The 24,041-nt window shown below is 40.5% G+C and overlaps 2 protein-coding genes across 3 annotated transcripts; one reads left to right on the top strand and one right to left on the bottom strand.

Annotated features, from left to right (window-relative positions):
- The first annotated feature begins 4,377 nt into the window (after positions 1-4,377).
- macir (macrophage immunometabolism regulator) lies at positions 4,378-11,852 on the top strand. Of its 2 annotated transcripts, none has more exons than XM_026298003.1 (2): positions 4,378-4,480; positions 9,428-11,852. In XM_026298003.1, the coding sequence occupies exon 2, from the start codon at positions 9,435-9,437 to the stop codon at positions 10,086-10,088; it is 654 nt and encodes a 217-aa protein (XP_026153788.1). In that variant the 5' UTR covers positions 4,378-4,480; positions 9,428-9,434; the 3' UTR covers positions 10,089-11,852. The 2 variants fall into 2 exon arrangements, with proteins under 2 accessions (XP_026153788.1, XP_026153789.1); XM_026298004.1 differs by having other exon boundaries at positions 4,399-6,021.
- A 6,246-nt stretch (positions 11,853-18,098) lies between these two features.
- pdzph1 (PDZ and pleckstrin homology domains 1) lies at positions 18,099-23,328 on the bottom strand. Its single transcript, XM_026297754.1, has 11 exons — positions 22,662-23,328; positions 22,384-22,545; positions 21,980-22,141; positions 21,705-21,806; positions 21,039-21,149; positions 20,615-20,793; positions 20,361-20,518; positions 20,097-20,139; positions 19,744-19,930; positions 18,769-18,904; positions 18,099-18,398 (listed from the first exon to the last, which is right to left on the bottom strand). The coding sequence occupies exons 1-11, from the start codon at positions 23,326-23,328 to the stop codon at positions 18,299-18,301; spliced, it is 2,007 nt and encodes a 668-aa protein (XP_026153539.1). The 3' UTR covers positions 18,099-18,298.
- Positions 23,329-24,041: the final 713 nt, after the last annotated feature.

The following is a 24,041-nucleotide window of genomic DNA, read 5'->3' as shown; positions in this document are numbered from 1 at the left end:
TTCGATTAATATAATATGCTGCCTCAGCGGAGCACACCGTACATCCGTTAAAGACCTAATGACCCAGATCCTCACGCCACCTGTTTCGGTTTCATAAGGACAGGTGTGTGTTGTAACACACAGGTGTGCAGCAGTTGTAATAGCAGCAGGCGCAGTGTTAACAGCAGTTTTTCTTAAACGTGAAATTAAACTCTCATCACACTTTCACAAGTGGGACAAAGCTTCTATATTCCACATATAACCATAGAGTGTGAGCCCCAGCCACTCCCTGCTGTCTGGATCTGCTCTTTATCACTGAGTCACATCATACACCCTGCCTAAACTGAACTACACTTAAACTGGCTTCTCTAACACTGCTGGAATTCCCTCCTTGCCTATACAAAACCTTAAATTTGAAAGCAGACTCTGTACTGTTGAACCAGTCCTTGATGTCTCTGGTTTAACCTTCATCGTAGGCCACTTTAGGTCAGTGTTCATCTTATCCAACAGCCTTTTGTCCACCAGTAATAATCTCCACTGCAGTGGTAAAATCTAATGATGACACTGTTCTTTCTAATGCCTCCTGCCTCCCTCTGACCTCTAAGTGCTGCCACACTGTAGTAAACTACTGAAAATTTCCCCTCACTCTCCCTCTGACTATGTCTGGCTGTCTTGAAATACTCCAATGCTGATACGACTTCATGTGTGTGCGCTCCAAGCATCCAGAAAAACCTGGTAGTCCTGCTCTCTGCACTGAGGTGCTGATAAACTTAGGCTTTCTTAGTTAGTTTGCTAACCTCTAGGCCAGTACCCTGAAGAGAAGGTCACCTTCTAAATTGAGAAGGTAGATAGAAGCAAACTGTCCTACATTAACAAAATCTTTCTCTTTAGGAATAGAAATCCCTTCTGCTCTTCTCCACAGTCAAGATATATATTCTTTCCCCATGGTACTCTAATGTCCTATCCTAAAGAACCACTCCAAGGCTTTTATCATCAAGCAGCAATGTCTAATGTAGTATCCAAAAGATGTGCATCTAGACAGCAAAACATGGACATTTTTGTAATACTTAGCAGTCAGCAGCTTAGTTTTCAGTATTGCACAGGAGGACAGAAAGAATCCACAGTGTGGAGTTAGATGACAGGTTGTACAAACAATATGGCTGGAGAGATAGAGAGAGCAGTAGACAGGCCATTTTTAGTTTTAGTTTGAAGGGGACAGCAACCAGGACAAGAACACTGATGTTACACTGCTATTACTCTGAGCATGTGATCTACTATATGAAGCTTCATCCACAGGTCGAAGTGTCCTTGGGTTGGTCTGAGAGTGTGTGAATGATTGTGTGTGTGCAAATGAGTGAATGGGCAAATAGTGCAAAATATGTTGAGTGCTTGGAATGTAGAAAGCCCCCTATGGAAGTTCATTCACTTCATTCATGCTCAAACAAACTGTTCTCTCTCAAAAGCTACCAAAACGTATTATTGAGGACTCTGGAGAAAGATAGGTTAATAATTCACATGCTCTATTATGGACATTTCCAGGTTCTTATTTTTATAAGAACCACTGTACACTGTATGTACACATACACTGTATGTAAGGACTCTCATTAAATCTCACTGTGCAGTAATGAAGTATATATTTTCACTTTCTGTTCAAAACAGCCCATTTAAGCTCCGAGCAGTACTGAAGGTTTATTTCACATTTCACATTTTACCATTTATGGTTTCTTCAGGGGCTTGAGCACCAAAAGATCTGGAGCAGTTGGATTACTTATATCCAGTCTGCATAAGTTTGAAACCAGCAATGCATGAATTGCATGACCATGCCATATTTGAAACATCCACTGGAGACTGGGGATGAGACGTTTCCTTCGGGCAGCTATTCCAAAAAGTGTACTGGATAAAAAAGTTGATTACAGTTGGAAATGGTTATGGTACAGTACTCACTGATGTGAAGAATAGAGAAGAGAGATGGGTGTATATTCGTGTGTGCTCCTGTGATATCAGATATTATGCACAAGGTGATATACATAAATTAAGATTAGGTGCAGTTGGGCTATATTGTATGGTGTGAGTGTGGCTGTCGCTTCCAGGCAGACAGGTTGCAGTTAAGGCACCAGGGGAGGATGGATGGTTGGATTGGGACTGGACAGTCTAATTTTGACTTTCCTAAACTTTCAAAACAGTTTGACCTGGGGTGCATTAGCAAAACTAAGCAGAAAAAGTATAATTTGTGCCACACTTAGAAAGTTTGCTCTCAGTGTGCAGTCCCCTCTTCAAACTCTCCATCATCATTCCACTACCCCAAAAGCCCTTCAACAACGGACTGAAAGACTACACACCGGTCACCTTGACATAGGTCATGAAGTCCTTTCAGAGACTGGTAAGGGACATCACAGGCCCGCTGCATGATGCCCTGCAGTTTGCCTACCGGGCAAACAGGTCAGTGGAGGATGCAGTCAACAACATAGCACAACATTACAACCTGCAACATTTCAACTCCCCAGGGAGTAGTGCTCCTGTTTGTGGACTTCAGCTCGGTATTTAACACCATTGTCCCAGACATCCTCTGGTCTAAACTGATCCAGCTCACTGTGCCAGCCTCCACCTGTCAATGGATAACAAGCTTTCTGACAGAGCAGAGGCAGCAAGTGAGGTTGGGGAGAAGCACAGGAGTTCTCCAGGGATATGTGCTCTCCCCTCTGCTCTTCTCTCTCTACACCCGCTGTTAAACTCCTGAAGTTCACAGATGACACACCAGTCTGATCTGAGATGGCGATGAGTCTGTGTAGAGACAGGTGTTTGAACAGCTAGCTTTGTGGTGCTGTCACAGCAACCTGGAACTGAACGCATTCAAAACAGTAGAGATGTCAGGACTTCAGGAGTAGCCCCCCTACCCTACCTCCCCTCACCACACTCAGCAGCACTGTATATGAGCTTGGAGTTTCTTGCATACACATTCTCCCAGAACCTGAAGTGGACATCCAACATCCGCTCCACCATCACGAAGGCACAGCAGAGGATGTTTTTTTCTACATCAGCTCAGGAAGTACAACCTGGTACAGTTCAACAGGGCAATTACTGAGTCTGTCCTGTGCTCATCCATCACTGGTTTGGTTCAGCATCCGAACACAACAGGAGCAGACTCCAACAGACAGTTTGGGCTGCAGAAATATTTCTGCCGACCCCTCACATCCTGAGCACAAACTGAACTCCACCCTCCAGACGGTGATACAAAACACGGTACAGCAAAAAAACAGGAATAAGAACAGTTTCTTTTCCCACCTGTTACTCTGATGAACAGGTATCTCAGATATGAGCAAACACCCAAACTGTGCAATATGTTTGTGCAATTACTGCAAATTAGTGCAATAACTGTAAAATCACAAACTCTAAATATTTGGTAATATACAACAATCACCTAGGAGATCTTCCTCTACACTTATACTGTTTCTTTCTACTTATATTTCTTTTTATTTATTACTTATGTGTTTATATTGTTGACTTATAATAACGCACATTGCGAGCCATGGTACTAGGTTCAAATTCCTTGTGTGTCCAACATAGACTACCTGATTCTGATCTGTGGTTAGACCTTGATCACCTGTAGGTTAGTCTTTTACTGTCACTAAGTGCTTTTAACATAGTGGTGAGTAATTTAACTAATTTACCTGTTGCTCTAACATGTATCTTGCAGAAGTGGCAAGACGTTATACCATAGACGTTTGGAGCTGCTGCCACAGTCTTAGCATGATCCCCAAAATAGGCAACTTGGAGAGCTGGCAGGTCAGTAGGGTTTTCCACTGTACAAATGCAAAATCTTTACAACACTATACACACTCATACACACTAGGTTGTGTATGAGTATCAGAATATTGTAGTTATGTATGTTATGGCACCATTTACCAAATAAGCTCCATCTGGCTCACAGTAAAGCGGCTCCATCTAGTGGTCCAAAACAGTCCTATAACAAGACAACTGTACTGATAGGAGTTATGGTCAGTCCAGCAGGTTGTATAACATTGACACAAATACATTATTATGGATTCCACTGGTAGGCCATTATGTGCACTTTACTGAAACCTCGTCTCCATGTCAACCTCAACATTTTTAGCTTGTAATTCATCAAAGCCACATTCAAAGTCAAAAAAGTCACAGTCAAAGTTCTGACCTACTATAAGGATTTCTTTTTTTAGGGATGGAAATGTGCTTCTACACGCAGGAGTAACCTATGTGATATTTATTTTATATGGATAAAAAAACTCATCGTTATTGTCAATAACAATAAGTAAATATATTTACACACACACACACACACACACGCACACACACACACACACACACACACACAGTGTAACGTGTGTTATAGTGTTTTTTCTGGAGGGCAGACCGGAAGTGTAGTTTTGCTGCTGCTGACGGAGCGCAGGCGTGAGGCAGCCCAGGCTGGGATCGCACTGTTGGGAAGGTTGAACATCGGATTCATCGCGGTGTAACTAACAGCTTTGTAAGTGTGTTCAGTTTTTATTGTGCCAGGCTCGTCAGACACGATAGATGCAGGACATATTTGGTGAGGATTAGACGGAGAGGATGAATGAGCTCACTCCGACTATTGGATCCTGCCAGTCAGGTCTGATGACACTGGCAATTTGAAATGGTCAGTGTGTCGCACTTAGGAATATTACAGCCATGGCTTCTTCATGGTGGTGGGGTAGTGAGCACATCGTGCCAAGGTGCCGTTTGGCAGTGCAGCAGAGGACAGGATGCGCCCGGCCCGTCGTCTGCTGCACTGCCATCTTTCCCACTCCAGCGTCCTCGGCTGCAGGGCGCACAGTAGATGCTATGGCTGTTTGCTGTGACATGTGCGGCCTGTTATTGCAGTCCTGATACACTGGGAGGGGTTTCCTCTCATGTTTAGCCTCTTTGCCCCTGGCTCAGCTTGGCGCACGGTGTAGCCGCGCCATACTGCGGTGTCTGGTCGCTGTCATCTGCCTGCGTTTGTGTGGAGATAACTAGATCCACCAGACTCTAATAATGAGGGCAGATGAAGCAAACAAAAATGGTTGCTGAGTGGTTTTATAACGTGGCATAAGACAAGAACTCACCTCTCCATATTTTATAAAACACGATTTATTTAGTTTGTGGTGCTCACACCGTTTAAAATGTAATATAATAAATAGCATTAAATTCACAGCAGGGTTCATAAATACTGTCCCTCTTGCTGCTAAACCCCAGAATACAGTCTGAACCCCTCACCACTGTCTGTGGCTCGTTGTTTGTTGGCGCATCAACCTGTATTGTTCGTGCTTTACTATTAATTAATACTATGAATGAGTGAAGAATTAATTCTGTGTTATTTAGCTATGTGTTTTAGCTATGTGTCTTATTTTGCCTCACAATCCAACTCATAGAAATCTAATCTTATATTTCTGACTGTCAGTGAAGGGACATAGCATGGAATGATCATTTTTGTTTCTTGTTACCAAACTGACCTCTGATGGCAGGTTCCTTAGACACCTAATCACGTTTACTTACTTTAGGTGACTGAATTTAAACATTAAACAATGACTGACAGCATTATTCTACTGCAGACATTTGTATCAAAGTGGTCAAAGGTGACATAGAGCATTTTTAGAAAAATGACTTCTTATTAAATGTGCTGACAATATATCCTGACAGGTAAGTATGAGTAAGGTATTTTGTGTGGAGAAAATTCTGGTCTCTTTGGCTCCTCCTAGTGTTGTAATGCAATTTCTTCAAATCCACCCCACCCAAAATGAAAGCAACCAATTAGAGCCGGGGGTCTCAGTCGGTCTTTATGCAGACAGAGCAGCCCCCCTCCCTGTCCCTCTTCTTCCTCCAGCCAGGATGAAGGGGGGAGGCTGAGACCCCCTTCTCAGAGGGAGAACAGTGGTCAGAATTTTCCTCCTGCACAAACAGCAACTTACACATGAAGACAGAGTCAGGAAAAGAAAAGGCTGGAGGTAACATTGGAGCTGCTTTTCCCAGATTCTAGAGAGCTGTGGATCTTTTCTGGCAATCTGACAGGTAATTTATTTCTGCCTGTTTCTGTTTGACTGTGTATTTTGAACATTAACCATGTGAGGTGAAGGGGGATTCTGTGTTACCAGCTGGCTCATATCTTAGTCTTATCGTGCACTCAGTGCTGAGGCAAAGTCAAGGTTCTTGTACTAATACGTAGAAGTGATGGCAAAGTAGCTGCTTGTGTTGGCTAAAATTGGTTTTCAGCTAACATGGTGGTTATGTCCTGCTGTGGTAGCAGTACCATGTGATGTGCTGTAACCGTGATTAAATTTGTGTGAAATTGCTAAATACATTCAGTGCAAGTCAGGGCACCTTATTTTTGCTTTAATGGGGTGAAATGCAGGACTGAATCAGCAGAAATGTCAGATACTTTGTCGGACATGACTATTAACATTATTAGTAGACTAAAAGGGACGATTTTTTAATTGTTTTTAGACCAGGTTAGAAGAATTTGATAAGGTTTATGTTTTCTTGCAACCTAGTCAACTCCTTGATAATAGACTGATGATGATTTGGAACTAAAGATGAGCAAGGTCAGCATCAGCCCCTGGTTGGCAAGGACCTACCTAGGGAGGACTTAAGTTTATCAGCACCTCAGTGCAGAGTGCAGGACTACCAGGTTTTTCTGGATGCTTGGAGCGCACACACATGAAGTCGTATCAGCATTGGAGTATTTCAAGACAGCCAGATATAGTCAGAGGGAGAGTGAGGGGAAATTTTCAGTAGTTTACTACAGTGTGGCAGCACTTAGAGGTCAGAGGGAGGCAGGAGGCATTAGAAAGAACAGTTTCATCATTAGATTTTACCACTGCAGTGGAGATTATTACTGGTGGACAAAAGGCTGTTGGATAAGATGAACACTGACCTAAAGTGGCCTACGATGAAGGTTAAACCAGAGACATCAAGGACTGTGCTTTCAAGTTAAAGGCTTTTTATAGATTAGGGGTTGAAATTTATGTAGGTTGTATGAGGCATGCCTACCTCGAGGGTCATACACTTGGAGACATAACCAGGTACAGAAGTGAAGTAAGAGGTAAACTCAGTGGAATCATAAACAAAACACAAGAGATTTTGTTTGTTCATGAAAAGTGTAACAGGCATAACGCAGGGCAGCTAAAGACAGGTAGGGACTGGGGAATGAGATCATATTTAGAAACTAAAAACCACTCATAGTGCGTCAGGAGACAGCTATCACTGATCTAAGGCCAGACCTTGAATTGTGATCAGAAAGATAAGATAAACTTCATTAAAATAGGAGGTTGTGTATTTTCTGGAGCTAAGTGTCATGGGAGGATGCAGTAGAAAATAGGAAAAAGATGTACAGAGTGGCAGCAGAAACAGAGGCACAGTGAAAGGCCTTATGTCTCCCCAGTGGAGGATGACTGCAGGGTTTTTTCTCTGTTAGCTCAGTTGGGTGTAATGGCAAAGAATAATACTATTGATACTGCAGCCAGGCCTAGTGGCTGTAGTGGCTATTGATGAGGTTATCGACTTATACAGTGATGGTGGTTTGACAACTGAGCAGGAGTGGCTCCTTAATGACGTTACCTAACAAGCCAGCTGGGCTAGTCACTGTAGCTTAACCTAAGCACATGTAATGCTCATGTCAGACTTGGGTGAGGACAGGATTCATGAAAGAAACACCAGGCCAGAGATGTAATGGGCAATTACTGGTCAGACTAGTGGAGTTAGATAAGTAGGGATAATGGCTGCACTACTGCACCGGCGTGACTGGTGGGGTTGGCCATGGCAGCTCAGTCTAAGTAGATACAATGTAGATATGATGCTGGAAGAAGTGCTAAGCATTTATTCATTGAATAATTGTTAAAAATCTGGGAATTTCTTTTCTTGTCCATTTTCATCATTCAATTACCTCAGGAGGCAAAAGGCTTTAGCTGCACCCCAGCACGAGGAAACAAGTGTGTTCAGGCCTTATAATGCAACAGCTGTGACTCAGAGCACTTGGAGATCCACATCAGCCTTTTTCTGATATGCTAGTCTCCACTGCCCAGCTCCCCTGCTGTGCAAGAGCTGGTTGTAACAGTTTTATCATATATCATATCATATCATATCATATCATATCATATCATATCATATCAATCATATATCATATTTATTATACAATTATTTTGTTCTAATATATTATAACTGTTGTGTTCTTTCCAGAGGGTAGTGGTTTTCTCCTGCATCAGATGAAGACCCACTGCTTTCCAAAATACAGATTTCTGCTATCACGTTTGATATTTGTGAATGCTTTATACCTGTCTGTGTATGGTATTTTTCCATGAACCAAATAAAACCTTTCAGCTGCCCTAAAATGTCATTATTGGTGTAGTGTTATCATTTGTAGAGTTCACATATCACACTTTCTTACCAAAAGGAAACTACTCAGCACTGTCAGCACCGTCATTGTTCTTGGTGGTGACAGCAGGGTCCCAGCTGGTGATGAAAGCTAATATGGACTCAAGAGATAGTGGTGTAGAAGTAGATTACTACTTACGTTTGACACATTAAACATTTTCAGCTGCTGCAAGAAATACTAGTGTGTGGTGGTTTGGTGGGATTCTGCATTACATGATGGAAGTGAGATTTTCTGTGACTGGCATATTTTGTGGTATGGGCATATATGGTCGTGAAGTCCAACAGGTTGTCAGAATACTATTACAGTAGATGTAGAGTGGATAGTACAGTATGCTGCTTAATTGTTGTACTGAGAACTACTATATCTGCAAGTGAGATATTTTTACAGTTTATATCCACAGGTTGTTATGGCTAATTTATTGAAGTGATGTAGTTGGTTTGCCAGCTGGGAATCTGCCACACACTGTGGAGAATTTGAGCTTTGTTTTTTTTTTTTTTCCATTAAAATAAGTTTTTATGGAATCAGAGATCCTTTATGTATTGGACAATAGGTAGCATTAATTCCATTTTAAAGGTGGATATGTGTGCTGAGTGACGGAGAGAGATGTATCCATAAACATAGCTGTATAACCTATGAATTTTGCTTCAGGAACCTGTGGCACAGAAACACTTGATCTTGGTTTCTGGACATTCTCTGTTGGTACTAAATAAAGTGACTGAAATGATGAGAAATGAAGACAACTGCAGACAGACAATCAGGGATATAAATAACCAGGTTTTTCATGTAACTTTTATATCCTGAATATAATCAAAAATAAGAACGAAATCAAAGCCAGAATACTCATGTCCATATAAACACCTTCACTGTTAAAGCAAAAAGTCTTTAGAGTCTTAAAGTTATGACTGGCTTGGCCATTTAGAAGCAACTGGGTCATGTGCTTTAAGCTATTCAGTGAAAATGTTGGTGTTTTGTGTAACTGCCTTATTGCTCTCAGACACAAAGATGACTAATATGATGTTTTTGTTGTTTTTTTTCCCCTTTTGTCAGTCTGGATATGTCTGTAAGGATGGAAATGGATATCAGTGGCGTGTCCAGGGCACATGTCTCCATTCTTCCTGCAGCTGAGATCAAAGCCACATTGAAACCAGAAGCAGAGAGGCCTCGCTGTGCCAGCACCCCATGTTCACCCATCAGAGGTACTGTTGCAGGATACCAGATCCTTCACATGGACTCTAACTATCTAGTGGGCTTTACCACTGGTGAGGAGCTGCTCAAATTGGCCCACAAGTGGTCGGAAGGCACTCCAGAGAAGGCCTCTGTCTCAGAGGCAGTGCCTGGCTCCATCCAGAGTGCTGTCCCAAAGTCAATGGACTTAGGCATCCACCGGTCTTCACGAAACTTCAAAGGCAAAAGTCGCTATTACCAACCCTACGACATTCCTGCTGCCAACGGACGGAGACGGAGGCGTATGCCCAGCTCAAGTGACACCTTCCTTAGGTCCCTGGCCCACGGGGAGCCTGGGAGGGGTCTGCATGCTCCACTACCCCTGTGTCTGCTTAAAGGAAAGGGGGCACAGTCCAAGTCCTTGGACTATCTTAATTTGGACAAAATAAGTATCAAAGAGTCTTCAGATACTGAGGTGTTACAGTACCAACTGCAGCACCTCACCCTCCGAGGGGAACGCATGTTCACCAGAAACAAGACATGAAAGCACAGTGGAAGGCCTTTTTAAAATGTCTTTCACCCTATGGGAGATTTAGGTGCTATTTCCAGCTTTGTTTCTTTCTACTCAGAACAGTATATAAGCAGTACTTTAAGAAGACAGTCTGATCATTTTCTTATGATATTAACTGGGGGGTTTACTTTGTATTGTACACATAAAATGAAGAAAATTAATCCTCACATTGTAATGAGATTATTGAGGTTAAAAATGTGAATTATATAAACATAGCAATAACTGGTGAACCTATTTATTAACAGTGTTGTGTGTTTGTACTGGTGAGAAACACACTGATATATCAGCTTACAGCTGATAAAAGCACATATCACATACCGAATCAGCTTTAAAATGCACCATTGCAATCAGGCCAATAATATTTTACTGCATATCAGAGGTTGTGTTGATAGAGGTTTGTGCTTTTTTTAGATTATGGCACTGCACACACAATTAGCAAGTAATACCTTTCTTGTGTTGCTGATGTATTTATTTATTGCTGTTTTATTGATGTCAGTCAGTATCACTGTATTTCTAAACCACCATCATAAGATGGGCATGAGGAAAAAAAATCCTTTCAACTGATTCAAAATCTGTTTCCATAGGGTAGGTAAAGATTTATAAAAGTAATATGCGACCCAGATGCCTCTTGGACATTTAAAGATGTATTGGTCACTGTAATCCTTCTCTCTGTCCATATGGCTGCAAATGTAATCCTATCTTTTCCTTAATGACTTTTTCGATTGTGTGGTCAGCTTATGGACCACTAGGCATCAGGATGCCCAAAAATGATTCCCTTTAATTGGACTATATTGTAATATGTGGGGGAGAGGTTCTGTTTTCCAGTTTGTCTACCCCAGACTGCAGAGGCTTCATTCTAGCGTCACCTGAACTTGAGAATATATTTTACACAGAATGACGACTGGATTCTACCCTTCATCTCTTACAGTTAGTCACACAATGAGAATTGCTTCACAGCCAGTATAAAAGGGGATCTTCATAGTAACCAGTAACTCTCTCAATGTGCATATGGTATGCTGTATGTGTAGAATAATTATATAGACTTGAAAAAAGCCTTACTCCTAGTCACCTAAAATAACTGTGATCCCCCCTTTGAAAGTCAGCTGTTGTAACTTGGTCCTTCATAGAGAACAGCTTTGGTCAGTTTGGATTCTAGTAACCACTAGCAGTAACCTGTTTGGCATGGTGGGAGGCAACACAACATTTGTGGGGGTTCCCATGCACAGTACAGACAGGCAGATGTGTATGAGTATCACTTGAGTCTTTTTTGCATTTATTGGGTATTTTAATTGGTTATTGTTGGCAATATGTTGGCTTTGGAAAACCATATTTGGTGCATCTTTAGTTACATGGTTGTGTGTACACAGCACTATGTAAAGGATGTCTTTTTAATGAGTGTGTATGTTCCCCTTAAGTTGGTAATGGCTGTGTTTCCAATGCCTATACTGCAGAAAATGTATTTTCTGCACCCAATTGCACTGTTGGACATCTACTACAGACTCTCTCTTGGAAACATCAGTGCACCTTGATATTGCGGCACAACCATGGCACCAATTAGGCGTTCACAGTACACGCTGCAATATTGTACATAAATAAGCCATGTGAACACTTAACAGTTCTGTGGAAAATCTGTACACTCCTTGAGTTTTTTTGCACAATTTGTTGTGCTGCCTTGAAAAGAAATGGTGATCTCTGCATCGTTTTCTATTACACTAAAACAGTAGACATTTCCATTAATTTATTGAGCGTGTAATATTTGAAGCCTGTGTGTTGATTTTTTTTTTATGTGATGATGGCATCTTCAAATTGTTCTGTTGTAGAAAATGAAACAAGCTGAGTAAAACTGGTGCAGTCTGTGTGGTAATTTGAACCCACTCATCTTAGTGTGTCCAGTCCATGGGAGCTGTGTGTGCATTGCTGGCTGCTAGTGTCTCTTGAAGGTCACCAGAGCAGGAAATATTCAAATACTATATAGGGGCTTCAAATATATATTTAAATGTTGATACATTTTTGATAAGTATAGTCTGTTGATCTATTTTGATTTTGAAATATGCGGTAGGCCTACTTATTTTTGCAAATGGTACACATTTACATCAATGAGATGAATATGAGATTTAAAGCTGAATATCATAAGACATCCACATTAAATTGTTTTGATGATCAAAACAAAAACATGTCCATAGGTCAGCAAGAACATGATAAACAATTTTTTTCTCATTCTTTTTTTGTAAATGCATTTCCATTCATTCATCCATCCATCCAGAAGTCCATTGAAAAATAATGCAGTGAATAAAACATGATGTATATGACTTAACCTGAAATGCTAGAGCCACTGGAGGTGAAACACTGCAGTAGATAAAAACAGCAGATCAGTTATAAGGAATCTGCCACCTTCCTCATGTTAATACATGAAAAAAATAGATCTACCAAATAGTTTTTTTTTTACTCATGCTCTTTTAATAATGTCACCCTGTTGGAATCATCATCTTCTGTTTTAATGGCACTGACCATTTATCTGCAGTGAATAGAAATGCATATTAGTCCATGTTTTTTGATTTTCTGGAATCATACTGTGACGATCTAGCCTTTATGAGTTCTTTGGGATGCCAGCCAGGTCTCTCTCCTGGGATATAAGATGTTTGGTCTTTTTAATGAACCAGACAGCACAAAGGATGTACACCTCACCTTTACCCTGAAACCAACCTAATACAAAATCACCACCAACCCGTGTTCTCGTTTTATATATTTACACACTGATATATCCAAAATAGCCAGTACATTTTTTCTGGTTTTGATTAAAATTTCCACTAGATGAAAACCACAGTCTTACTGTGTCTTAGGTGGAATTGACATTCACACTGTAGCTAAACATTTTTGATCTTTCACCAGCATTTTTTGAAGAAGAAACAGAATTACAACAGCTTAATGGTAGGAATTACAAGTAGGTCCATTTAAAACTAAAACCTGAACAATAGAGGATGTGAAATGTTGACAGTCAAGCTGTAAATGGAATGTAGGCCTTGTGTAAATAGTTAGGTTGAAATAATCTTTACTTTATTGCACTCATCCTATGTATTCTATTCATTTAAATTAACAAAAATGTCTGTTTGATTAAATGTATTATAGGAAAAGCTGCCTTATGCTATTGTGTTGTAAATGTTACTGTTGTTGGTGACATCAAATCAAATCAATTTTATTTGTATAGCGTCAAATCACAATACAAATCATCGCAGGGCACTTTACAAAAACTAAAACTAAAAACCCAACAAATCCCTTATAAGCAAGCACTTGGTGACAGTGGAGAGGAAAAACTCCCTTTAACGAAAAAACCTCCAGCAGAACTGGGCTCAGTTTGGGCGGCCATCTGCCTCGACCGGTTGGGGTGAGTGGATAGAGCAGACAGAAAAGAACAGCAACAATAAACAACACCACTGCAGGTTGGTGGGGCCAGTAACTGCACATCAGCTCCAGGACCAGGGAAACCTGCAGAAGGTACAAAGAGAGAGAGGGAGAGAGAGAGCACAAGGTTAGTGACATTCAATGGCGGAATATACATGTGAGGTGGGGGGAGAGGAAGAGAGGGGAGGGGAAGGGAAGGAGGGGAGGGGGGGCTCAGTGCATCGATGGTCCTTGGGCAGTCTAGGCCTATAGCAGCATAACTAAGGGATGGTTCAGGGTTGCCTGAGGCCAGCCCTAACTATACACTTTTGTCAAAGAGGAAGGTTTTAAGTTTAGCCTTAAAAGTACAGAGAGTGTCTGCCTCCTGAACCCAGACTGGGAGCTGGTTCCACAGGGCAGGAGCTTGATAGCTAAAGGCTCTGCCTCCCATTCTGCTTTTGGAAACTGTGGGACCCACAAGTAGACCTGCACTCTGAGAGCAAAGTGGTCTATTGGGATAATATGGTACTATGAGGTCTTTAAGGTATGAAGGAGCTTGATTATGAAGGGATTTGTGTGTGAGAAGAAGGATTTTAAATTCTATTCTGGATTTTACAGGGAGCCAATGAAGAGAAGCCAATATAGGAGAAATATGATCTCTCTTGCTAGTTCCTGTCAGGACTCTGGCTGCAGCATTCTGGATTAACTGGAGGTTTTTTATGGAGATACTGGGACATCCAGATAGTAATGAGTTACAGTAATCTAGCCTTGAGGTAACAAATGGATGGACTAGTTTTTCTGTGTCATTTTGAGACAGGATGTTCCTAATTTTGGCAATGTTGCGCAGGTGAAAGAAGGCAGTTCTAGAGATTTGTTTTATGTGTGAGTTAAAGGACATGTCCTGGTCAAAAATAACTCCAAGATTTTTCACAGTAGTGCTGGAGGCCAGGGCTATGCCATCTATAGTAGCTATAATTTTAGAAAAGTTATTTCTGAGGTTTTTAGGCCCAAATACAATAACTTATGTTTTCTCTTAATTTAAAAGTAGAAGGTTACTGGTCATCCAGGCCTTTATGTCAGTTAGACACGCTTGAAGTCTGGGTAACTGATTTATGTTAACAGGTTTCATAGATAGATACAGCTGAGTGTCATCTGCATAGCAGTGGTAATTAATAGAGTGCTTCCTAATGACATAGCCTAAAGGAAGCAGAATCGGTCCTAGCACAGAGCCTTGTGGAACTCCATAACTAACTTTTGTGCATGTGGAAGGTTCATCATGGACATGAACAAACTGGAATCTGTCGAATAAATAGGATTGGAACTATTTTAATGCTGTTCCTCTGATACTAATCACATGCTCCAGTCTCTGTAATAAGATTCTGTGGTCAATAGAGTCGAATGCAGCACTAAGGTCTAGGACAGGGGTGTCCAAACCTTTTGCAAAGAGGGCCAGATTTGGTGAGGTGAAAATGTGTGGGGGGTCGACCATTCAGCCTGACATTCTTTGAAACATTAATATTAAATGCAAATGAACTATTTAATGATTTTTTTTTATTGCAAAAGGCTTTCACTTTTCAAAAACAAAATGAATGATACACAGATTATAAAGATGAAAAAGTGCATATTAAAAACTGTGGTTTTGATCGTCACAAAAAAATTAAATTCACTGAGATTTTAGAATTTATTCACCTCAGATGGCTAAACAAATAACTTGCCTGCACTAATGTGATGGGTGATACTGAGATCTCGACTGTAGTAAATAGGCCAGGTCTGGCTCAAAGAAAGTGGTTCTGATGAGCAAGCTGTCACGCAAGTGAGAGTCACTTAGTCTTGTTCTTTTTGAAGTTCATAACCGAGAATATTTTCTCGCACAAGTAGCTCGCCTTTGTGGCATTTTCATTTGACTCATGGGCTCTTGTAAAAAAAACGCTGCTGTGCCGTTAAAACAGCTTCCAGTTGCTTTAATTTTTCATAACGTTCCTTCACAGTTAGCTTGTCGTAGTTAGCATGTTTCTTCTGGTAGTGTCTCTTGATACTGAATTCCTTGAAAACAGCCACAGTCTCTTGGCAAATTAGGCAGACACAGTTGTTTCGTATTTCAGTGAAAAAATATACCAATTTTCCGCTAGTCCTGGAAGAGATGGCCCTCTCTGTCAACTTTCCTTTTCTTCGTTACAGTCGCCATTTTAGAAATGGGCTGGAAAGGGTCATGCAGCGAGAGTGCGGCCACGGGTCTGCTGCCATCTTCTGGTGAAATATATAAAACAGTGCTGACGGGCCACACATGATTAATTTTATGCCAGAGGCTGCGGACCGATGGAAATTTCGCAATTGTCCCCCGGGCCAGACTTTGAAAACAAGTCCATTATCTGAGGCTAAGAGAAGATTGTTGTTGACTTTTAACAGTGCTGTTTCTGTACTATGATGTGAGATAAATATGATAAGTCTAATAAAGATGAGCCAACTAATAGCAGGGTGTCTTTAAGTAGTCTAGTCGGGATGGGGTCTAAGAGACATGTTGATGATTTCGATGAAGCAACTACTGATGTAAAGTCAGAGAGCTCTATGGGAGAGAAGCAGTCTAAACATAACTGAGGTCCTACAGATGATTCAAGAGCTACTGTAGTAGAAGATTCATTTATTGCAGGTATAGGAAGCATCTGCTGAATTTTATCTCTAATAGTTGTGATTTTATTTGTAAAGAAACTCATAAATTCATCACTGCTGAGAGCTAAGGGAACACTGGGCTCAACGGAGCTGTGACTTTTTGTCAGCCTGGCTACAGTGCTGAAAAGAAACCTGGGATTGTTCTTATTTTCCTCTATTAGTGATGAATAGTATGCAGTTCTGGCTTTACGGAGAGCTTTTTTATATGTTAGTAGACTGTTTTTCCAGGCTAGAAAAATTTCCTCTAAGTTTGTGGAACGCCACTTCCTTTCCAGCCTTCGTGATGCCTGCTTTAAGGTACGAATATGTAATTTATACTATGGGGTGGATCTCCTCTGATTCACTAACTTCTTTTTCATAGGGGCCACAGTACCAAGCGTTTCACGCAGTGAGGCTACTGCACTGTTAACAATATGATCCAGGTATTCTCTAATGAGAATAAAATTGGAGTGGTTAAAATAGCCCCTCCTTCTAAAAAGCAGACATTTCATATAAAAAAAAAACATTCAATACTGTTATTTCAGACATTTTGTTAACAAATGACTGTTAAATGATTAAAGCTTATTTCAAGAAACTTCCGGTTTTATTCTGTCTAATGGGTGACTGCATCCTTCAATTAGATAGGATGTAGATATGAAGAGAGATGTAAAATATTAAGCCTTTATCTATTGGTACTAGGCTGTAAAACCCAAATAGCCCCCTGCATTAGAAAGCATTTAACAGGCATGACAGCGTATTTTAACAGATGAATTAAAAATAGCCATATTGTATCAATAATTGTTTCAATGTTAGTGTATATTGTAACAACTTTTAACAGAAATCCTAAATCAAATTGTGAAGGACTCTGATTCTCACTGTTACAGTTACATTTATATGATTGTTCAGACAAAAAGTTCCTGCTACTAATACTATACTAATTCTGTAATACTATTAATGTTAATATAAGTGAAAGCAACGATCTCAACCATTAGACCCCTAGTGGTCTCTGTCAGTATTACAAGTAGCCCCTGGAAGACAGTGTGTGTGTGTGTGTGTGTGTGTGTGTACAAAACAGAACTCAGTGCACATCTATCATTCTCCTATTATATTAACACACATATTGAAAGGGGTTGTGGCATGTCCTATTTATTCGATCCATCCTGCCATGACAGTCCTTCTGTTCATGTACCAGTAGAATGAGCTGACGTGGTTATTCTCTGCCACCAATGAACAAGTGGCAGAGCTCCATCCACCAACCCACCTACTGAAGAGGACACAGTCAGCACACGAGGAATATAAGGTGATTTTAAAAAGCCAAACAGGATTATTAAATCAACCCCACATGGTGTCAAAACAGATGGGCTAAATGTGGGAAGGCCAGTGCCAGCTAGAAAAAATAAAAACATTGTGTAAATGAGTAAAAAAGACCTAATTTTAGATATTTTGACCAGACATATTGTAACTTCAGCTCTGTACCAAAAATGTCATCAACATTTACTGGCCATTATGATGGAGGAATGATCAATCTATCATGTGTGATCAGATAGACAGCAGAACTGTTGTAAAACAAACTCAAAAATGCACATATGCTTTAATACATATCCTTTAATTACATTCTCATTCAATGTTCACATGTGCAACTGAGGTATCTTTGTGTGTATTTTGCATACTTTGTTAGCAGTTTTAAGCATTGAATAGTGATTATTTGCAAGTAGCAGACAAAGACTGAGGACTTAATTAGAATTTATCTGGCTAGTACACTGATACATTATTATTGGTTTTCGTGTATCAAAAGCATGAGAGTGCATTCTAACAATTGATTATATATTGTAGAATAATCAGTAGAAATGTATAGAAATAATATTTTCTATCCCAAACTGAAACCTCTCCAAATTATTGGAAATAATTGTACGACAAGATAACAATGTAGGATAAATGAAATGAAGTGAAAAATATAAAGCAATGTTTGTTTTTCTCATCTCTCAACTTTGCTTTTGTACTTTTACATTTGCAGGACTGCTTGTCTTTTGAGCTGAATGTAAATGAGGAGGCATACATTTAGGGCACTAATAACTATGGCCAAAACATGGCAGCACAGAGAACAGTGTGCAGGAATCTGTAAACAGGAGGCTCATCCAGTCCTGTAAGTATTTACGTTTTTACATTCTGGTCTCTTCTGATGGTTGAATCATGTAGTCCTGAAGGGCCTGATGTAAAGGCAGCCACTTCTTTATTGAAGCTTTGATGGCCATGATCCATCTGTGAAAAACACCAGAAATATGACACGAATATGAATATGAAATATTATATGTTCTTTTTAACTGGCGCTCTCCTCACTCACTGGGTTTCACCTCTATGCACTCGCAGAGCTCAATGCATGTAACATTAGAACCAGGAAAAAACAAAGATTTCTTTGCTTTGTTTTACCACATATATTTCAAAGGTCTGGTTAATTTCAGTGATTTTTTCCAGTACAAGAAGTGTTGTATTTATTAGGTGGCAAAACATCCTCAGGGTGAACTATCCGTAACTGATTTGAGTGCCTAAATTGAAGCATACTAACATCAATCATGCGAAAGTCTTACAATTTCTCAAAACTACATTCGAATTATAATATTCAGTTTCTCACCGAATATTCTCATTTGGATTTTCAGCACAGAGATAGAACGTCATGAATTCATCAGATGGAGGTTTCAGCTCAATGCAGGATTTCTTGGATCCATAGGGCTGCTCTCGCACCATGTAGCCATGAAGGTAGATCCCACCTAAAGGCACAAATTATGATGTATGCTGATTAATGTAGAACTCCTTGTCCTAGGTGTTTAGCATTTACTTCACTTGTCTCATCATTATGGGAGTTTGGTGCACAATTTAGCTTAGGAAAAACAGCTGTCGAAAAAATAAAAAAGAACGATGCGATGCAGGTATTTAGTATGTGCACTGCATATAATATTCCACACATAACCAAATGACATGCCCTACAAATGCTGGCAAACCTGTCACATGCATGGCAACATGAATTTAAGACACAATAAAGCAACACACACACACACACACCTGAAGGTTGATTGATACCCAAAATGTCATGAAAGCAATATACTTGTGCTAATATCCTGTATTTACTGGATTCACACTCAGCAGTAGGCCTTCATCTATCATTAAAATCTTGTACAGTCTACACTACCTCCGCTTTCACAGACAGCTGCAGCCTGCATCACCTCTTCTCTTGCATCTACATCAGCAATGACCAGCAGGAACCAGTAACTTTTGAATTGGTAGCTGATTCATACAAATTACACAGAGAACTGTAAAGTATATTAACAAATTCATCCAATATTTCTACATATGTTCATTTGGTTTGAGAAGTCCACAGCAGATAATTTACATCATTTTCATAAACATCAAACAGGTCTCCATTCAAAATAGCTACTGATTTACAGCAACCCTTTTTTATTTTTATGGACACTGCACCCTGGTCCTGGTCTTATGTAGTAATCAATATTTTATATTTTTATTATCAGTAGTAAATGGTGTCTTATATTATGGAGATGAAAACCTTTACAGTGCTTATTATATACATATGGAACATGATATATATCCATACCATGTGCATGAGTTGCGCGGATACCGCTGTACAAGTAGAGGCATGCATCCTTCAGAATGCAGTAGTGCTGTACCCACATGTCCCTGCTTTTGTCAGTTTTATGGAGCAGTCCAAGACACTCTGGGTTTTTCACAGCCAGCGGGGGCAGATTAGAGTTGTGTCTGGTGACATCCACCCACACGTGGTTCTAAAGCATGAGAGGTAATTGAGGAGATTAGTGTTAGGCTGAAAGCCAAATACGATGCATGTGAAAGCCAGCCAGCAAGAGCCTGACACAATACAGTTCTCTAATCATCACAGTCATAACATCATGCATTTAGGCCCATTTGATTTAAGTCAGATTAAGATGTTACCTGTGTGATCGGATGAATAGCCTTCTCCATAGCTTCCAGCCACCTAAAACCACAAAGACACAGCTCAAACATAATAAAACTAAAAAAAGTACACAAGGCCTTGAGCTACAGCGCTTTCCTGAAGTATTTAGTGTTGATTACAGATTTTCATTTCTATTCAACAGATACATGAAAGCATACAATAGTTATTATATATTTTATTCAATTAATCAGCTCTAATAAAAACACTTTATTTGACTTAGAACAATTTTATCTGTATTATACCGTTTCATCTCCTGGTTTGAAGTGGCACAGAAGAAGTACACTCGATTAGCAGACTGAGGGCAGCACTTGAACACAAATGGTTTTCCTAGGGAAATGTCTTGTCCCACCTCAGCCCCTTCCAGCTTTACTGCTGACAGAGCTCTCCTCTTGCCTTCATCCTGCATTGAGTATGTGATAATGTCAAAAGGACATTTCTTGTTTCTTTTTTGTGTGTTTCCAGAAACTAGAACACATAACAGTTGCTCCTTGCTCACCCGTTTGTGTCTGTAGTAGTAAAGGCAGCAGTCATGTGTAAGCACAAACCACCTCTTTCTCCAGCCTTTAATCAGACCAGACTGTGTACGCTTGTGAAGATAACCACGGCATGCTGGCCGAGGAGCGTTAGGCCCACGTGCAATGTCTGACCCAATGATCAAAGTTAGAACATCAGGACCTGCAATAGCAACAATTAATCAACATCCAGTTAAGTATTGTGATTCTTTACTCAAACACTCATTATTCTAATATAGCAAAATTGTTACAATTTAAAGCATAATTACTGTAGCTGTTTCACCTTAAACACCTGCTATGGTTTCCCAACTTTAAACACACATTCAGGTGCTCTCTGAACACTACGTATTCAAGACCTCAAGTGTGCTGTGTGAATATCACCCAATTTCAGGTCTACCAATATCATACCTTGCCTGGCTAAATTAGCAGCCTCAGAATGAGGGATGCTGGTGACATCAGTTCCATTGACTGCTAGAACGTAGTCTCCCACCATCAGCCCCGCTTCCTCAGCTGCCCCATCTGAAACCACGGCAATGAATAAACTTAGCTTACAGAGCAAACACCAAGATCTTAACAAATGACACCAACCAACTGAACATCCTTAGTGAACAAATAGTTTTGGTTGGTTGCCTCGCAACTTTCCAGACTCCAGGAAGTCTCTGTGTGAGTTTCCTCCCACAGTGCAAACACATGCAGGTTGGGTGATAAGAAGATGCAAATATGTATGTCTGTCCACATGTGTCAGCCATGTGACATGGAAAACTCCCCTGGCTGTATCCCATTCTCTTTCCCAATGCATGCTAGGGCAGCTACTGTACATGTGGCCCTGATACAGAAACAGTTTATAATTCTTTTCTATATTCTTTATACTATACTACTGTATCCATGTGTTGCACTGGTTTCTTTTCATAGACAGCTTTTCAAGGTTTCTTAACTCACGTGCACATTCCCACTACTGCACTGCATTTGTCTTAACATTTTTATTCCTTTAAATGCCCTTATGCCAAAACCTAAGGACACCCAAACATCTCATTCACAGACTACACTTAAATGACACCGGAGGAATTCACTTACTTGTGTCAACCTCTGTGACCACAATAGGTTTAGAAAACTGGATCCGAAAGCCCCAAGGATACTCTCCTGTCCCTTTGCTGATCTTAACTGTCCTTTCACGAACTGAGAGGAGGGGAGACAGTTAAATTTTAGTCTACAGCTTTGCCTCTGTATCGTGTCTGGACCACTTCTTCAAGCAGGTGTTTCTCATTCAATCCACTGAAGAATGACTGAGTTTTAATACTATATGACAGTAAGATAAATAATCTTGTAACCTCATAAAATCTCCAGCTTACTTGAGACAGCTTGAGTTCTGGTGTTGAGACTGGGAGGAACGGCTGTAGGGCCTACATCGTCTCCTTGGTAAATCCATGCTGAGGAGTGGAAAGTCTCTGTATAGAAGCCTCTTTTTTCATTGTCTTGAATAGTCATTTCTATAGAGTGAGTGTCCTCTGATACTAGAAAAAATACAGGCGAGTATAACCAAATATATGATACAAGACAATGCAAATAAAGAACATAAACAACCGCTGAAGGCACAGGATCTGATGAGCACAGTTGCAACTAGTAGGAAGTTACATACAATATAGACTATAGTGCTCTCTACTACTGCTTTACCTTGACAACACCTTAACAAATGTATAGCAATGATTATTTAGACTTATTTAGAAATATTTCCAAGCTCATTCCCTAATATTACCAGACTCCTCTGTGATGTCACTGGTTATTGAGTTGCCTCCAGCAGAGCTCCATTGCTTGCTTTCTTTAAAGAGACTTCGCTTCTTGGCCCAGCGATCAGATCCACTGCTGTCCGGGTCTTTATGAGCCACAGGTTTCAGATGCTCTTTGGCCTCTGAGGAAGCTGGAAATGACAAGAAACAACCACAATAGGTGAGTGTTACATAAGTATCCACGTGAAATAAGTTGCTTGTTATTTGATTATATGCATTACATGAGACAAACATTACAATAACTTACATCTGGAAACAATCTGTTTATCAGCCTTGTCAGTTTTACTGAGCTGCTCTTTTGCATGGATTTCCTTAGGGTCTTTGGCAGGAAAGGGTTCAATGCCTGTAGGTTTGTCTGAATCCTCTGTACCCCTTCCTCCTGTGTAGAACTGCTGATCATTTGTCTCTTTATTCATCAGTGACATGGAATGCATTGTATTTCCTGTTTTAGGTTCAACGCTCTTTATAGCCTCATTTTGGTTTACTGAATGAGTATCTGTATTCTGCAAATGGGACATGCAGGGGTCTTCTACAGCAATTCGAAGCTGTTTTTCCATACAAGTACCCAGTGACGATCTTGTGTCCATCTGCAGAAATCTTTGCTCGAGTGCCCCAACAGTTATTGTCCTGACTGAGGACTTATTATATTTGCATAAAACAGAATCCTCCTGACTTGCATTTTCAACCAGACCATTCTGGAGCAACACTTCAGAATGGTTCTCCAGCATTTGTTCCTCAGAGCCACTGTAGGATGGACGGGTGACTCGTATAGGAAAGGCTTTTGGACCGAGCTCCTCTGTAAGTGGCTCTGGGCTGCGATATTCTACTTCTCCCATGTCTTGGTCAAATCCACTGTCTGCTACTTCACTCTGTTCAACTTTATCTTCACAATCATCACTGTCCACACTTCCCATGTCCTTACAAACACTCTGTCTCAGGTCAGCATCCTGTTGTCTGAGTTCAGAATGATTGCATCTGATGCTGCTTTGTTTGTGGACAGTGAACACATCAGGATTGTCTTCAGAACTGGTCGTTGAGAATGGCCTGAGCAATGATTGCTTTCCACTGTGGCTGATTTCTGAGACAAGTCTGGAGCTGTCTTTGGAACTATTTCTAAATCCGGGAAATTTGTCATTACCCTGGTGAGTCTTTTCCAGCCTCTCAGTATGGAGAGGAATCGAAGACATGATCAGAGAGGAAAATGATTCACTGTAGGGACGCAGAATATCCTCTTGCATCATTCCTAGATCCTGTGACATCCCAGGAAATGTTTGGCATCTTTTCTTTGGTAATGAACATGCTCTGTGCTCTACAGTAGCAATACTGTTATTTCTAATCCAGGATTTTCTCTGCTGATAGTTGATGAACTCTTTGGTGAAGCTGGACCTGTTGGTGGACAACGAGGGTCTCATGAGCCTGGGCTCATAGTTGTCAGATTCCGATAGCTGTTCCAAAGATGGAGCCAGATCAGCTCTTTCCTCCACTTCTCCAGAAAATGGGCATCCAGATTCTTCACTGCAGGTTATATTAGGTGTTGGGTGAAAATCCCCTTTCTGGTTATCACCAGAACTAGAAGTGTCAATCCTACAAGAAGCCAGGTCAAGTGTTAGGTCTTCTAAAGTGTTGC

Source organism: Mastacembelus armatus, chromosome 12, assembly GCF_900324485.2.
Source record: "Mastacembelus armatus chromosome 12, fMasArm1.2, whole genome shotgun sequence".
Classification (NCBI taxonomy): Eukaryota; Metazoa; Chordata; class Actinopteri; order Synbranchiformes; family Mastacembelidae; genus Mastacembelus; species Mastacembelus armatus.
This window is presented reverse-complemented; position numbering and strand designations above follow the sequence as displayed.

Coding starts and splice junctions, on each gene's coding strand:
- macir (XM_026298003.1), top strand. CDS start 9,435: ATGTCTGTAAGGATGGAAATGGATATCAGTGGCGTGTCCAGGGCACAT.
- pdzph1 (XM_026297754.1), bottom strand. CDS start 23,328: ATGGGAAGTGTGGACAGTGATGATTGTGAAGATAAAGTTGAACAGAGT. Junction 20,140..20,360: donor TCAAACCAGGAGATGAAACG/GTATAATACAGA, acceptor TTGTGGTTTTAG/GTGGCTGGAAGCTATGGAGA. Junction 18,905..19,743: donor CCGCGCAACTCATGCACATG/GTATGGATATAT, acceptor TTGTGCCTTTAG/GTGGGATCTACCTTCATGGC.